General features: G+C 36.7%; 2 protein-coding genes across 2 annotated transcripts; both read right to left on the reverse strand.

The window, feature by feature from the left end:
* Positions 1-6,820: 6,820 nt before the first annotated feature.
* Positions 6,821-8,440, reverse strand: LOC113321047 (LOB domain-containing protein 15-like). The gene is made up of 3 exons (XM_026568927.1): positions 7,996-8,440; positions 7,581-7,842; positions 6,821-7,464 (listed from the first exon to the last, which is right to left on the reverse strand). Exons 1-3 carry the CDS (start codon positions 8,007-8,009, stop codon positions 7,018-7,020), a joined length of 723 nt encoding a protein of 240 aa, XP_026424712.1. The 5' UTR covers positions 8,010-8,440; the 3' UTR covers positions 6,821-7,017.
* A 1,987-nt stretch (positions 8,441-10,427) lies between these two features.
* Positions 10,428-16,093, reverse strand: LOC113320482 (phosphoribosylglycinamide formyltransferase, chloroplastic-like). Its single transcript, XM_026568390.1, has 6 exons — positions 15,845-16,093; positions 12,488-12,964; positions 12,161-12,272; positions 11,388-11,564; positions 10,956-11,082; positions 10,428-10,815 (listed from the first exon to the last, which is right to left on the reverse strand). The coding sequence occupies exons 2-6, from the start codon at positions 12,846-12,848 to the stop codon at positions 10,702-10,704; spliced, it is 891 nt and encodes a 296-aa protein (XP_026424175.1). The 5' UTR covers positions 12,849-12,964; positions 15,845-16,093; the 3' UTR covers positions 10,428-10,701.
* Positions 16,094-17,228: the final 1,135 nt, after the last annotated feature.

The following is a 17,228-nucleotide window of genomic DNA, read 5'->3' on the forward strand; positions in this document are numbered from 1 at the left end:
TCAAGTGGGTGCTGGTAGACTCAGAAAAGTTTTATGTGGAATCCCTATACAGGGCAAATAATGACAAAATTTATGTTGTTGATGCTCAACCAATTAAATGGGATGCTATCTGGAAAACTGACGTTGCTCCAGTCATCCAATTTTCTTATGAAAATGTGCCCATGAAATTCTTCCTAGAAATGCTAAGACCGCTAGCATCTTACACTATATTGATCTCATCTGCAAATTATGCAATAGTGGGGAGGAAACTATGACTCATATCTTTATGAGTTTCCCTACTGCAACCTCAACAGATATTTGGACCAGACCATGAGGAATTTGACTTTCTATCACAAATTTCTTGGATTGGTTCAACTTATGGTTTGACTCTGGAGATATCAATATAAATTATAATGCTAATATAGATGTTGCAGCTTGCTGCTACATCTGGAAAGCTAAGTGTGACTACATATTTAATCACACCCATCCAAATGCCAGATATACCTAGAATTAAACAACACCTTTGCTCTTATAAATAAATTGACCATATACAGGATCACATCCTCAACAATGTGATATGCGGTTTTGAGGATGATATTGATCCAAATTCCTTCCTCTGCTTCTCCAAAAGGAATTATGGAGTTGCTACAAAAATTTGTACTCTGCAAGACTCAGGGTCTCTTTACTACTATTCTGCTCTGACAGCTACGGATTTTATAGGAAACACCATTGGGAATATAGAACATCCAGAACACTATGAAGAATGGGGAGAAACAGGAGGAGCAGACCCATCATTCAGATGGCCCAAGGATATGCAGCACACCAATGTTGAAATCCAACTAGAAACTATGAAGATTCTTGCTCGTTTCACCATGTTGTATCAAAATGTTGTCCAAGGAAGATTCCACCTTGGTACCATGAAAGAACTAGAAGAGAAAATATGACGAAGAAGGAACTAACTTCATTTCTTTTGTTTTAGTTTTTTTTAAATTTATTCACAGAACTCAGAATTAAAAACTTTTGACTTAGCTCCGACCTGTAAGGGAAATTCCTATGGGATGAACAAACTTGAAGTTTGTTCATTTTGCTCCCACTATGGACTTAACAAACATGAAAAACGAGTGTGGACGATGAAGAGACGCGCGTTTGATGTAGAACCGCGCGGTCCAACTAAATCCGCAGGAGGATCTTCTCCAACCTCTTGCTGCTGTTACCCACCCGCCCAATACAATTTTTGTTTCTTATTTTACTATTCTTTTTTTTCACTTTATCCTATTTTATCTCACTTTATCATATTTATGTCACCTAAATCTAGTATTTTAAACTTTAACTCTATCCTACTGATGTAGTTTTTACAGTGGTAAATAAGGGTTTGATTCTCGGACTTGTGAAGTGTTGATTTTAGAATTAATTAAATAAAATACTAAAACTAGCAAAAATATGTAAAAGAATGTAACAAGAGTAAGAGTTACCGGGACTTAGGATTTCACGGTTTCTCATATTCATGTGGTTCAGAAATTAATCCTGGGATAATTGTGGATCAAATAATAAAATTTATTGACTCTTAATGTTTGCCAAGATAGATTTTTGAAAGATATGATTGTAAATCTAAAGCATGAGACATCAAATCATTTAAGCTAAGTATGACCCATCAATTGAAATAACAATCATTCAATAAAAATCATAAAATAATTAATAAACAGTGCAAAAAGTAAATAAAGAATTAATTCAAGTTACCACATAGATGAAATCCAGCTTCCTTCTTTGTCCCAGTGATGGAGTTTAGCTCATGATGGTAGAAACAGGATCAAAAGAATTTTTCATTGCTCAAAAGGTGTTTCTATTAAAGAAATATGAGAAAAAGAATAAAAGCAGCTCAAATGAAACGTTTATAGTTGTTGCAAATTGAGTGTTACAGAAATAATAAGACTGCTGGATTGCAAATTGTTGTTGATATGCGACTAACATTGAAGGGCCTTTGTTCTTCGTCTTCTTCTTCCCTGCACCAGCAGAGAACTTTCTCTTCCTTCTTCTTCTCGGCTCTGTAGCCTCTGCTAACTTCCACCAACTCTCGATAGCCTCTCTAGTACTTGAACCAATATATTTATACACCACAGGCCGAATATATCTCGAGAAATCTTATAAATCTTTTTCTTCTTCTTCACAGACAAGTCACAGATTTATTTCATCTTTTTTCTTTCTTTCACGCGTCTTCCAATTCGGTACTTTCCCAACTCGACAGAATCGAATCTCAGACTAATATATTCTTCCTCTATTCCACGTAACTTCCCGTAACCACGCAGAAAACTCGTAACTTGTCATTACCCTATTTAACCGAGAGAGGAAGAAATCTTCCTCTATTTTCGACTAACCACCACTTAACGGACCTTTTTCGATGCAATGGATCATTCCCAGTCCATATCCAACAAGAAAATCCGACGAAAACTCCACCAACTCTCGCCTGAAATACGCGTGAAATGTTCATGCCCCTGTTTTGAGTCATCTCGATGATTCAGCCAAATTCGACCAAAACAAAACTAATTACCATCCCTGTTAGAACAAAAGGAAGATACCCATTTGATTTTAACCCTTTAGTTTCATTATAGCTCGCCCAAATCACAAACCCTAATCTGCTGCCATTGAAAACCAATTTCCCGCCTTTTTCCTGATTTGAATTTGGGAAGAAAGTGACCTCCCTCTTATCCGTGGCTGGTCCCCCTTTAGCAACTGGGGTACATTTAGCAATTCCTGGGATGCAAATAGCAATTTGTGGGGTATAAAGATAAATTTTGGGTTGTAAATAGTGAAAAGTCATGAGGTGCCTTTAGTAATTCATCCGGAGGGTGCAAATATCACTTTTCGAGGCAATTTCGTCACAAAAGCTTATTTCTCCAAAAACACCTACAAAAACATAAAATATCAACATAAGTACAAAAATGGATACTAACAATATAGGAAATTGAGATCACTATCACCTACAAAAAATTTTATATTAAATATTAAAACAATTAGTAGTGAGACCTAAAAATTAGATTTATTCATTTAACTCTGATTCTCGATAGTGAAAAATCATGTTTGTTCATCCACGCGGGGCACCTAAATTTTCTATTTGGTGATTGCCAAATGAATTGTCTTAAGAATTCTAATCATGAAAACAGTGGCAACTTTTATACCACTAACTCTTTTATTTACTCCTCTTAGGCTTGCCTAAGTTTTCATATACAATTTGGGGCCCTACTAATAACAAAAATATGCGGCATAGATGCATTCTTTTCTCTGTTACGGTAATAAAAGAATAAAATCGTTGGATGATTACGTTCATTCGTCCGTTGAAAAGAACAAAATAATTGTCGATAATATTCGCTATCTAGGGGCCAAGTTTATGTATTTTTTGTTTACCAATGACCAATGAGTTAAACAAAAGTTTCGTACTTCTACTAGTACGGTAGCGCGAATAAACAAGGGGGAAATCAAATTAGAGATTTGGATATATAGGAATTGAGAAAGATTGATGGATAATTAAGTAGTAGATTTATTTTTGATTGTTACGTCTTGCAATATATAAGAAAACAATTTGAATTGGAGTTGAGTAAAGACAAGTTCAGATGCGACTTTTACAAGTAACCTTGATGGAAGACCAAATTCCATCACTTTTTTTTCTGTAATTTAGAGGCTAACAGCTACCTCCTCATTATCCAGATATGGTATCAGAAAATAGAATAAGGAAGAAAAGAAAACTGCAAAAAAAAATTGTATGGGGAGATGTGTTGGGGGGCCTGTTGGTGAACTTAGTGTTAGGAAACCGTGGGTTTTCTTTTTAGGCCCAATTCCACGTTGGGTGGATTTCCTAATTGGAGTAGGAAATATTTTAGGGAAGAGTTTAGTTCCTGTTAGGATACTAATACTTGGTGACCAAGTTTGTGTTCTCTATATATTGGACTAGAATTGTAGGTTTGTATTAATCCAACCTAGAAGAGTGGTAAATCCTTGTGCCTAGGGTTTTGGTCTCTTTGGTAGGGGAGGATCGTGTGTTACCGTGAAGGTCAATATCGGTATGATAGAAAAACTTGTAGAGAGAGGATTTTGGTGTTCTAGTGTTTAGGGTTTGGGGCTTTGCCTTAAACCAAGTTTCTAGACGGTTTCCATGTTTCTCCTCTGTTACTAGCAGCTGCAAGACGGGGTGTTGAAGCTTGTTCGGGAAACTGTTTGGAATCTATGGAATAGGTTCGGTTTGCGTGGTGCATATAATTTGATCAGTAGTATCAGTATGTGTTTCGGGTAGAGAGTTAAAATCCAAGGTTGCGGCTAGGAGTAACAGTGAAGCAAGTTCAACCAGATGTTCGTCATTATTCGAGCTGTTGAAAATAGCTAGGGAGGCTGTTCAGAATCGTTTGGTTTCTGTGTTGAGTAGGCATGTACGTCTAGGTTTCTTCTTGAGCGATTAAGATACATCGTTGGTGAAGGTCAAGAGAGAAAGGTGAGGCTATCATGATGAGTGATTCTTGTATCTAGCGTAAGGTTACAACAAGAGGAGTGTTCTTCAAGTGTTGTATGTGATCACATCAATGGGGCTTCAATGCTAGATACAAGATAGGGGTTGAGTCAAGGTTGTGTTCTAGTTGTAATGCTAGAGAGACATAGGTGGCTCACACACAAAGTGTTCTTGTATTTGTTCTTCGGAGATTTTCATTATAGTGAAAAGGATTATCATCTCAAGTGGACGTAGGCGCATTGCCGAGCCACTACAAATCTCGTGTCGTGGTATGCTTTTATTGTTTACTCGTTTTATGCTTGTTTACTTTGCCATATCTATATTTGTAATTTTCTTGTGTATGTTTGATAGAGCACCCGATGCAAGTAGTCGACCGTTACCAGACTTAAAACCCCAACAATTGTTAGGATCTTCACGGACCGCCAGACCCTACTTCTGGGCCCGACCACATAGTACCGGTATTGTCCCCACTTAACCACCTGTTGGAGAAGGTGTGGGATTTTAATCTAAAAGTCCTCGGTGCTATATAAGGAGATGCCCAAGCTTATTAGGCACCACATGTACTTCCTCTTATTCCATGTGGGACTATCCTAGCCATACATATGTGGTTTACATCGCGCCACATACTCCAACAATATCCACCTTGATGAGACTAAACCACCTCACCAATCCAATCATACTCCACCATATGATCACCGTCCGTATATGCTACTCATCGAACATGATTATTGTCACTACGCGCCTTGGAATCCTACTCCACCTTGAGTTAATGGGAAGGCTAGCACTAACTCCACCTTGAGCACAACCTTGCCCCACTATAGAACCCTGCTCCACCTGAGTTAATGGGGTGCGACATTAACTCCACCTTGAGCGCCAACTCTACCTTGGGCGTTGCCTGCTCCACCTTGAGTCTGACTCCACCTGCGTCGTACCGGTTGACATCCATAACCACTTCTCCGTTCGGATAGTAGCCCTAACCATAGGCTCTGATACCAGTTGTTAGGATCTTCACGGACCGCCAGACCCTATTTCTGGGCCCGACCACATAGCACCGATATTGTCCTCACTTAACCACCTGTTGGAGCACGTGTGGGATTTTAATCTAAAAGGCATCGGTGCTATGTAAGGAGATGCCCAAACTTATTAGACACCACATGTACTTCCTCTTATTTCATATGGGACTATCCTAGCCATATATATGTGGTTTACATCGCGCCACATACTCCACAACTTAGTTCCACGGAAGTTTGTTGCATACAGTTACAAGTGATAACTGGAATCAAGGTTTTGCAATTGACCCCTCCTACTCACATTCATTTTTACACGCCAATGGAAGACACCCGCTTCCTTGAGGAAAATATGAATCTTGCTATGGCGCAGGCCAGATGAATAACTTGCTGGCATATGTAACATGAGATGCATTCGTATACCTAACTATCGAGATGGTTAGCCCCATTTAGGTAAATGCTATTTGTTGGTGGGATTAATTACTTGTTGATATCCGTCAAGGACTGTCAACACGCATCTTTTTCTATCTTTCTTGATAAGCATACTATATTTGTCTAGCTAAGAACATTGTTGACAAGATTGATCATTAACAGTAGTTACAGTACTCTAATCTTCCCAATTACCAGAGCCACAAGTAATGGTATCCGTGGCATAAACTTAACAAAAGAGAAGATTACAATGAGATTAAGAGACTTTCATTCACCAGTTGCACCAAAGTTTGAGAAGTCTGCAGAAAAGGGTACATGCATTAAACCAAAGCAACTATTATACCTTTTGTCTCCAACATCTTTAATGCTCATTCAGATTATGTTCTTCTTTCCTCTTGTTTAGGAGACATGCAAGATGTTGAAACTTCATACTTTTTCAGAATTCAGAGAGATCAGGCACAGACAAGCATGTCAGCAACAATTAATTAACACTCTTCTTTAACTCTAGATTGACTGTGATACATGTATAGTCAACTATTTATGGAACTCACCCACACGTGCAATTTAAGACTGCCTAATTTTCTCTACTTCTTCACCCACAGACTTCCTTTGCTTGTTCTAGTACACAATCCTAAACTGTTCCCAACTTCCCATGTCTACACAATGTTGTGGTAAGAATCGCTGGGTGTTAATTTTCACAACTTCAATTCAAAACTCATCACTTGAGCGACCGATCACAAAGATAAGTGTACGTCTGAGAGAAAGATAAGAGAGTTGTATTTTGTTTCATTTGGTTGCTTGGAATGAAAAGAAAACTTAAATTTCACCTACTCTTAGAGAGAACTACAAGATAGAATTTTTAACTAAAGCGTGAATTACGAAAGAAAAAACATGAACAATAAATATTTTGGTAAAAGTATGAACTCAAATTTTTCAATCAAGAATCATAATAACAAAATTCAGGTGGGAGGGAGAAATGAAATAACAAAGCGCCGAATATGATCCTATATATATCTATAGGCTCTTGCTTTATTCCAAATGACTCGTAAACATAGAGATGATAAGGAAAATGTATAAGGTTTCGAGTAATATTTTTAGCTTAACAAACTTTTAGCCAAAATATGAGACATTTTCATTAGAAATTGAGCTATAATCAGTTGCGCTAGAAGGAGGGGTCGTATACATGGACGAAGAAGAAGCATCGGGATGTGTAGAAGGTGGAGGTGGTGGTGGAGGAGGAGGTACGTCATGGTTTGTTACGGAGACAGATGAAGATGGTGGTGGTGGTGGAGATACGGATATAACACCGGATGGCGAAATTAAAGCATGATGTGAATTGTGATTATTGATATTATGAGAAAGAGTACTACTAACTTCTCTGTATCTATACTTGATTATCTCAGCCCTTACTACATTAAGTTCTGATTGTAAAGACTGAACTTGTTGCTGCAAAGCTGAAATTGCACCCATGCAACCATACACCGGATCCCTTAGTCTAACATTTGCTTCGTAAACAAGACTATTTGCTGCATCTGCTCTCTGATTCTCTGGCACCTCCTACGGAAAAGAAACATAAAACACGTTGCTACGGTTAATTAGGTTAATCATTTCATACTTAATAATATCTTACAAAGGAAAAACTCTCTTGTGTGTATTAGTGTATGTATAATTACCATTAACATCTTGGAGACATTGCTAGCACCAAAAACTTTGTGAACAGAAGCAAATTTCTGAGGTTCATGAGGTGAGAAATAAGGAGAGAAAGGGCATTCCTGTGCACATCTTCTTCTAAGAAGCTTACACGCAGCACATGGTGTGATGGTGTTTAGGGTACCAGGAGGGCCTAATAAGGGTCTCCTTCCCATTCGATCTGATATAGAAGCCGCATCTGCTTCTCTCTTTATTTTCTTTCCTACCTCATGCTCAAATATCTCCCTACAAGTAAAATAAATGCAAGCTCAAAATATATAGATATAGATGGATTTGAAAATTTAGATTCAAAACTTTAAACAAACATAATATACTATCAGGGTTTTAGGAAATAAAATTTGAAACAGAAGTGTTTTGTCTGATCATATATGTAAGTACCTTTCTCTGGACATCCAAGCATGCTCTTTGCCTATGGTGATGGGTTTGCAGAGAGAGTGAGATGTGAGGGAGAGAGACAAAGAGAGGATGGAAGAAAATATAGGAGATGGATATAGATTAAAAGAGAGAGATAATAAAGAGTGCTTAAAAGGCAAGATATGTGAGAAAAAAGTGGGCCAAAAGGGAAGGATTGAAGGAGAATATATATGGTTGGATGAAAAGGAAGGAATTATATGAGTTCGTATATTTGTTGTTGCAATTGAAATTAAGGTACGATGATCCTAAAGGGAGGGGCTGAATTTTGCAGAGAAGATCAAAAGATGGACTGAAAAGAAAGCAGTTGAATAGATGATGAGGATGATGATCAATGTAGAGAGAGAGAAAGAGGAATTAATTAAAGAAAAGAGAGAATCTCTTCTTCTGCTGCTGCTAGCTAGGCTCTCTAGCAAATGTAAATGCCAGCTTCTTCCTCACGTGTACTTCTTTAAAGGCTTTAAACCTATTGACTTTCTTCTGAAGCAACCGTGTGAACTTTTTTTACTAACTATACTTTTTTTTTCTTTCCAATTTTCCTACTATTCGTTTGAAGTTTTTAGCTAATAAAAACAGAATTAATAGATTCATAGGTTTGTGCAGGTACAAAATCAGGAAGTGCCGCCAGCCTCTAGCCACGGACGGGAGGCTATTCCAGCACTAGAAACAGTTGGATGACTAGAAATGGAAGGCTATTGCAGCACTAGAAACAGTCATATGAACAAAGTAAAAAAAAAAAAAACATATCTATCCCCTTATGGAATTACAAGGGTCTCGGAATGGAGACCGTTTAAACCTGATTTTGATGCAGACTAGAAACATGTAATTGGTGTATCGTGTATCATTTTGCTCTTTCTGTTGACAAAAACAGCTAAGCTAATTTAAAACTGTTAGACGCTCACCCTATGTGTGCCCCTAGATCTCCTCTCACTAGTATAATATTTCCCATTGATTATCAGGTGTAAATGTATGATCGTGGCATCGTTAAACGCGTTATCGTTGAATTTTCGTGGGTATCTAAGCTAGCTAACTACAATCTAATTAACAATTGTGATGGGTTAATTAATTAATTCAAGTATATGTCTTATACTATCTGTACAGAGTTTTGGTGACATTTTCAAATCATTCAGTGTGTAATCTGTTTTGTCATTTGTAGGGACTACATACAGTTAAACTAGACCTTGATGACATATTGCCATGTTTAATAGTATATAATCTGCCTACAGTCACATTTGTACATGGCGTTAAACAGGCCTAATATGTTGATACAAGCAAATTTCATTTCATTTTATTTGTGTTGCAATCTTCTAATTTGATTTTTGAATGTTTGTTTATCCTAATATTAATAGTAAAACAAATTAAGCAAACACCAACGGATAGGTTACCTAAGTTAGACTATTATCATGCTAAAATCAAACATCACAGTGAGCTCTGTCGGTGACTCACAAAAACCACAGTTGTAGCTAGTAGAAATATTATTATTGTTTTCAATAAAAACAGTAAACTGGAATTCATTAATAGTAGATGAAGAAATCCTAATAACACATAGTATATTTGATGAATCTTCCCACAACATGGTTCAAAATTGAAATCCATCCTCAATCTTTAGTAACCTATAGTAGTTGGTCACTTGAAAGAATAGATGTGGTAGCTCTTACAGTCAATAATTACTCCAAACATTTAGAAATGCAAGAATCTAGCTATAATTTGTTTAACTAATCATTTGACTAGATTCAATTAGAAAGAAAAGGTTCTGATTTGATTATAACTGCTTAAGATGTATTTTATGTTGATTTGTGTGCTTAGAGACAAGTCATAACATGGCACATGTGATCTTCATCAATTCGTACCATTATAATACCATAGTAGCCAAGTGATCAAACTAGTTGCTCTAAGATCGTTTTCCAATGGAGGCTATCCTAGAAGCTACCTTGATTCTCCTCAATTTCAATAAGTTGACATCTAAAATTCTAAAGTCTAACTAAACATGTTAAACCTCCTAATCGAGGAGAGTACGAGGGACTAGAGTGTCGAGATACTAAACATGTTGAGCTATAAAGACACTGCAGAAATGAAAATTCTGACATTCTCAGCCAAAACTAGAGTGTGGAACCATTTGTCTATTTGACAGTAAAAGGGAAATCTAGAGATGCAGAAAACTTCCTTAAACTGCAAGTGAACGGAGTCTACTACTCTTCTTGTTTGACCCTCATTTTTAGGCTCGAAACTTGGATTCCCACACTTCTCTAGTTCTCTACCACTACTACTTCAGAATTCGGACATCTAATGAGTGCCACATCTAAAGCCCCCCGCGAAAACGTCACAAACATTTCTTTATCTTTGTAACGAACGTCCGTCTTATCATCTCGAAGAAAAAAAAAAGGGTCAAGGAATCCATATAACAAAACAATAGTTAGACTGCTTTCCACCGCATTAGGTTCTGTTCATTACCCATTCTTAAATGAACAAATTAAATCTAATTTTTATTTCAAGACAAAATTGCTACTTAGTGAAGTTGTTACCAAACATGCTCCTCTAAAAACAATCAAAATCATCCCACCTTTTGGGACAATTACATGCACCCGAGACAAGAAAAAAACAACAGAAACTAAAGAATGCTAGGCCTGCTTCTTCGGGCAACACTGCCTCAGAATTTGCTGGTGCAAGGGTTTCCTAGCTGTATTCTTTTGGATTTTCTCTGTTTTGAATCAGTGGAACGCCGTCTTCTCTCCAAATTATCCTATCTTCACATAGTGCCTTTGTAACCTCCACATACAATTGATGTTCCTGTATTAAGTATGTTCAAAAGTGAAATTTCGTGGATAACCGGATATCATAATCATTTAACAATATCTTGTTTCAAATTGTTGATTAGAATGCAAAATACTAGACACAAATATTAGATGGTTAAGAATGTATGAGAATACCTCACAGAGAACCCGTGCAGCCAATTCCTCTGCCGTGTCATTTGCTAAAACAGGTACAACTCTTTGAGCAAGGATACGACCAGTATCAAAATGTTCGTCAACATAGTGAACAGTAGGACCTGAATACCTGAAGAAGGAAAAAACACATATAACCAATTTCTTTTCTGGGCATAAAGGTAGCCAAGTAAAGAACATGACAGAAACTTGATAAAAATATCACTAGTCAATAAAAACCAGTATTCTATAATATTATTTGTTGCATCAAATTTCATAACTCTCAAACAGAAGAGTAGTTTAACAGATAGTGCAGATGCTTTGAACTGCAATAGATTGGCCAGGGGTTTTGTACTCTAAAGCAATGTCACCAGATAATCAAATGGGAACATATTGAAAAGAAAAAAATGGACAAAGGAACTACAAATTTAATTTTACCTGGCTCCAGAAGCGATAACAGCTTTATGCACTTTCATACCATAGTAGCCTTTGCCCCCGAATGCTGGAAGAAGCGATGGATGGATGTTCAATATAGATCTGTCATAGGCTCTAATCAACTCAACTGGTATGAGCTTCAAATATCCGGCCAAAAGGACAAAGTCAACCTCAAGTCCCCTGTTTAAAAATAGAACAACCATTCAATTGGATGCTAAATGATCTGTTGTTTAAGTAAGAATGGATGTCCATTTATAAATATTCTAGTACACACTAAGCCTATCAGAAAGATTATAAAAGCTCATTCAAAGTATATTTCTCTTTAGATTTTTTTAAATAAAAATTAAATTGTTGACAAACACCCGGAGTTTGGGCCTATCTCGAAATTTTGGCATGTACTTGGCAATCCCAAATAACATAAGAAGCAGAAGAGATTTGGAACTTGAAATCTTAAAAATGGGCAAATAATTGCACTGGGTTTGGCCGAAATTCATCAGCTGGAGTTCCTCTGTATAATTACACAAGATGATTAAGCATCAACGCTATACACTTATACTAGTGTACCTGATAGGAATTTTTGCTTCCCATATAGTATTAAAGTTTACATTCAGAATTTCCTTGGCTTGTGATTCGTTCAGGCACTCAGATGAATAGGTAGGCCAGCCTATCTATTAAAATTTCAATCCAACCAATCATCTGGCAATCTGGCATCCTTTCTTTCAACAAAACCCAAACAAAGAAAACAAATAATAGCAGTTATTCAAGAAGAACATCACCTCAGAGCAGTTACAAGGTCAGAAGATGATAGTCTGTCAGGTACTTTTGAGGTTTGGGGGAACAAAATAACTGGGATGTTATTCTTTCTTGCATATTCAGCACCTCCACAATCTACTCATTAGATTAACAATTATAAAACAGTCAAAAAAAATTAAAAATATCTCCATAATTCAATCTCTCAGTGTTTATAATGTCAGACGAATTTCTAAGGGTAATCATTAACAAAATTCTAAAAAACAAACATAACTGAGTTGCAAAAGTGCAATGTACAAATAAGCTAAAGTTAGAAGAAATATTGAACATGAAGGAGGGAGGGAGGGAGATACCATGTTTATTGGTAACCAGAACCACAATATCTCCATACACTGATCCTTGAACAGCTGCATCATGAATTGCCCTAAAGTTCGATCCTCCGCCAGAGACAAAAACAGCTAACTTTTTTCTTTTAACCTCAACTAAGGAATCTTCTTCAAGAAGACAAACAACATCCTTTCCAACACTGTTTCTACACACCAATTTCTTTTGAACTCTAACCCTTTGGGAGACACATTTAGAATGATAATGAGTTTTTAGATGGACAAATTTTGGGGATCTAATGAAACTTACATAGGAAGTATCTTTGATTTTTTGGAGTACTGGTTTTGCTGATATTGTAGGAAACTGAGAGGTCAAACTTTGGGTCTGCATTGATACAATAATGAACTTACGGGTGGTAACTTTATGAATTGCCTAACCATATAAGCCAACAATCGCTGTCGTGAAACCTTAGCATCCAATCACATACTATGTCATCATCTTCAAGCCTAAAGATGGACCAAAAAAAAAAGATTAGACTTCAAGGCTTATCCACATGAACTTCGACCATTAATCAGTGTAAACGAAAAGATAACAAATGAGAAAAAAAAAAGAGCTCAACAGCCTGCTTGGTTTAAATTTTGTGCAGAATTCTCTGGCATTTTTGCTACTACGATAACGGTGAAAGAAAATAAGCAGTAGATGAGAATAAGCTGAAGAAAGTACATAACAATCTTGTCGGAGTTGGAAGACTACAATAGCAGTAATGAGATGGAGAAGAAAATAAGCAGTAGATCTGAATATTATGTTAATGGTAATGATGCCACCAAATTGTGCTTATTCTGTTCTAATAATAACATCAAAACTAGCACGGCTACTAGTACCACTAGGGGTTCATTCCATATCAGAAAATCTTCCCAGGCGCAAACTGAAAATTCTGAGTCTTAAGAACAACCATAAGTAGCTCCCCACCACAGAACAAGAAAAAAATAAATGGGAATAGACCGTAAACAGAAATTTGACAGATATTAAGCAATCGAAATGGTCTGACGGTGGACCGCCTGCACTTTCTAAAGTATACTACTTTAACAGAATGCATGGTTTAACAATGCAGTGACGCGAGAATTTTGGGAGACTATTCTCTACAGGTACTTATAGTTACTCTAACTACATATTCAGTTAAATTACTATAACCAGCGAAGACTAGCTTCATGCAACATTGAAGAGCTAATGATCATAACAGCAAAGATGCACAAGCGATGCGCTTGCAGTTCTGTTCCAAAACCTGTACAACATCTCCTTAGTTGAATAGTTTCTTAACAATACACAAAAAAGATGTTCTCTTAAAAATTTTAAAAACGCAGTCACTGCGATGCACCAAAGAGTTAACAACTCAGGTGTCCAAATCAAAAATCCATGTATTATTTACTACGAAATGGAACATCAATGACGATGAAAAGGAGAAAAAGAAGCAAAAACACCTAAAAACGCAATTATTGAGTCATATCCCCATTGTGTATATATACAGCTCTATATAGAAAGGGGAGTTCTAAACAAAATGCACAACATCGACCAACCAGGCAACCAAAATTTGCTTTCTACTGAAATCTACCCATATTACAATGCACTTATCTGTTTCTAATCCACCAGTACTTGTTTCTTTTTCCTACTCATCAAAGATTTCATTTCCAACTCTAATATTCTATGCACAGTAAAACTATATACATGGAATAGATCTTTTCCAATTTTAATAATTGAAAATACAGCATGTCTATGACTAAGTTTCCTATGTTCTGTGTGAATCTTATGTTGCCGCTTCTTGCTTCCTTCAATTTATGTACCCTCCAATTCTGGATGTCGAAGTTGCTCCTTATTCTAGGGCTTCGACCAAGATTGGAGACTTTGTTGCACCTTATTGCTGCAATTCTTGAATGAATGCCATTTGAAGCATCTGTGGAAATGTAAGTTGATATTCACATCCCTTGATAAGATTTTTCACTTCTCAGATTGCTGTAAGCCATAGTATTATCCATTAGGGATTGCTTTATAAGTTTATCTACATACATGGATGTATCTACCTCATCCCAACCTAATCTACGCTAATCTAGACATGAAAAGAAAGATACAGAGTTCTTTATACAAGAGACTGGAATCTGAAGATTCAATAAAAGAGACTAAACCCAGCTATATATATGATCATCATTTGGACTATGTACCCATGGTTGCATTTGTAGATAAGCCAAAAATGCTTGAGGTTATAGTTCTGAAGTTAGATAATTGAACATTGCAGGAAGCCAAACAGACTTGACTAAACTGCAAACATTGAGTACTTAAGTAATATTGTACTTTTATATTGTGGTAATTGGGGAATCAGCAAGGGTAGTTCGTAAAAGAGGGGGGTCCATGGTCGATAAATGCAGCTTCCTTTTATATTAACACAAGATAAGAAAACAGCAGTATACAAATTTAAGTAACATAGACACCTAAAGAAAATGAATCAGCCTCAGACTGTTGCGTCATAATTATTTTCTCCTACCACATTTTGAAGGAAAAGAAAAACAGAGAATCCCAATCTATTTGATCTAGATGAGAAATTCTCAAATACACATAAGAAGCTCAAAGATATTTTCATCCAAAAACTGCACAAAAGGAAAAGAAAACTAAGCTAACTGTGAAACCCACATGGAGACAGATGAGTAGGCTACAACAGATAACCCAGTTTTCGATGGCAAATGCAAAAGAATATGTCATAACATACATTCTACAGAAAGTGTTAGGCTTTTCTAAAAATGTTTGAATGACTGCAAGAACCATTACAGGCTGGTTACTGTTATAGGGTCTGTGGAGGGTGTGGTGTATTGACATCCGGTGACTGCACTTTTGCATTGATTAGGTGTACTGTAAAGTTTAGAACCCTCTCAAAAGCAGCCTTAACTTGAGCTGATAAACTATCCACAGATGTGTATTCTACAAATGCTTCATAGCTAATACTAGACCCTATCATACCAGTATCACTCAATTGTTTTGCAAATTCCCCATGAAAATTTGGGCAAACTTAAGCAAAAGGAGTATGCATAACAAGTATCTATACGCATAAAGCAGGCAAAACTTTATAGAAAATCACCAAAACTTGTTTAAAATATTTGCTAAAATACTAACTTTGAAACCCCTGACTATAAACCATAACACTGTTTAACAAACCTAAATGCTCTATACAATCACAGTAATTTCATACCACATTCCATCATATCTTAATTAACAAATACTACTTTTCATTCAGATATATAAATAAACACAGAAACCCATTTTTGGAAAAAATCAAATCGCAAAGATGAAAGACAGTCATGTAACAGAAATTAACAGAGATAGGAGGTGGGAAGAGAACATACCTTGATGCAGAGACTGCTTTCTCCCCTTCACTTCAATTGAAGAAAAAAAAAACTGTAGAAAATGAAATTTTATAGTTTCCCTTTTCAGTAATCGAAAACGAAAAGTTATTAGATTACCGTTTTTAAACCCTAAAACATACAGACCATTAAGAATCTTTCGATCGAACAGAAATTTTTTGTAACGGAAATCGAAAGAGGGTCTTCTTCCCGTTCACAGAAGAGAGAGGAAGTGGGATATCTGTCTCTCTAGGGTTTATCTCCACTAATTATTGAGTAATTTCGCGCCCGAAAGGAAATAAGGTTTATGGTAAAAGACTAAGTTGCCCATTAGAGCAAGGGCTATGGAACGAGTGTTTTTAACACTCATTCACTGCCAAAACGAGTAAGAGACTAGCTGAAAGAGTGACTTCTTGACCATGGGAGAGCAAATTTATAGACTAAGAGGCAGAATTTCAGCCGTTTGGGGAGGATTCTGCCCAAACGGCTGAAATTCTGCCTCCCATGTATTTTTTTGTTATAAAACTCTAGTGGGGTCCGCGTAAAAGAATTTAAATCAAATAAAAAACTCGTAAACCTCTTTAAATGGCACAAAATCAGCCGTTTCTCGTGAGTTTTCTTGGAGCGGCAGAAGTTTAGCCTCTTAGTGAAGACTTTCGCACACTCATTCATCTGACTGAGTATATGAGTGATTTTGGGTGTATGGGTGAGAGCTCTCATCCCATGGTAACATCTAATTTGATCTATTTTGATCAAACTCTTTCAAATCCAATGACAGCACTCACTTCATAGCCCTTGCTCTAAGACCGAGAGGAAAATCTCTGGAAGAAATGTAACCCCTTAGTAAGAATGTTGTAGAAGCCACTAATGTTACTAGAAGTCGTTTCTTTCCTGGTCTGAATCTGTAGTTTAAGCAGAGAGGCCACTGATGCATTCCCAAGTAAGAATGATGTACGAGCCACTGATATTCAGTAGGAAAAAATTTAGCCAAGCAAGTATTAAGAATCTGGTTTTCATTCAAACGAGACACACCACCTCCACAGTGCTTGCTCTCAGTGATGGCCTTACAAGCAAGGTATAGGCTTGAGGCCTTGAGCCACAAAAATAGCGAGTTGAACCAAATATGTGGAGATGGATGGTAAAGACCAATAGGTCAAATCAATATGACTTTCTTTACCTTGGTCCACTAAAATAGTTAGGCTCTCCCAAAGCCACATTAATCAGGTAAATAATTGCAATTAGTTGACATATTTCTTATTTAAGCTCATAACTGTTTCCATCATCATGTTAACTGCCTTGCAATACTGGTTTCAGACTTTTATCAGAGAAAATTCTTTAAGACATTGGCAAGCTTGAATTAACTCTTTTGAAATTGATCTTGTCTGTT

Source organism: Papaver somniferum, chromosome 11 (genome assembly GCF_003573695.1).
Source record: "Papaver somniferum cultivar HN1 chromosome 11, ASM357369v1, whole genome shotgun sequence".
NCBI classification, from domain to species: Eukaryota; Viridiplantae; Streptophyta; class Magnoliopsida; order Ranunculales; family Papaveraceae; genus Papaver; species Papaver somniferum.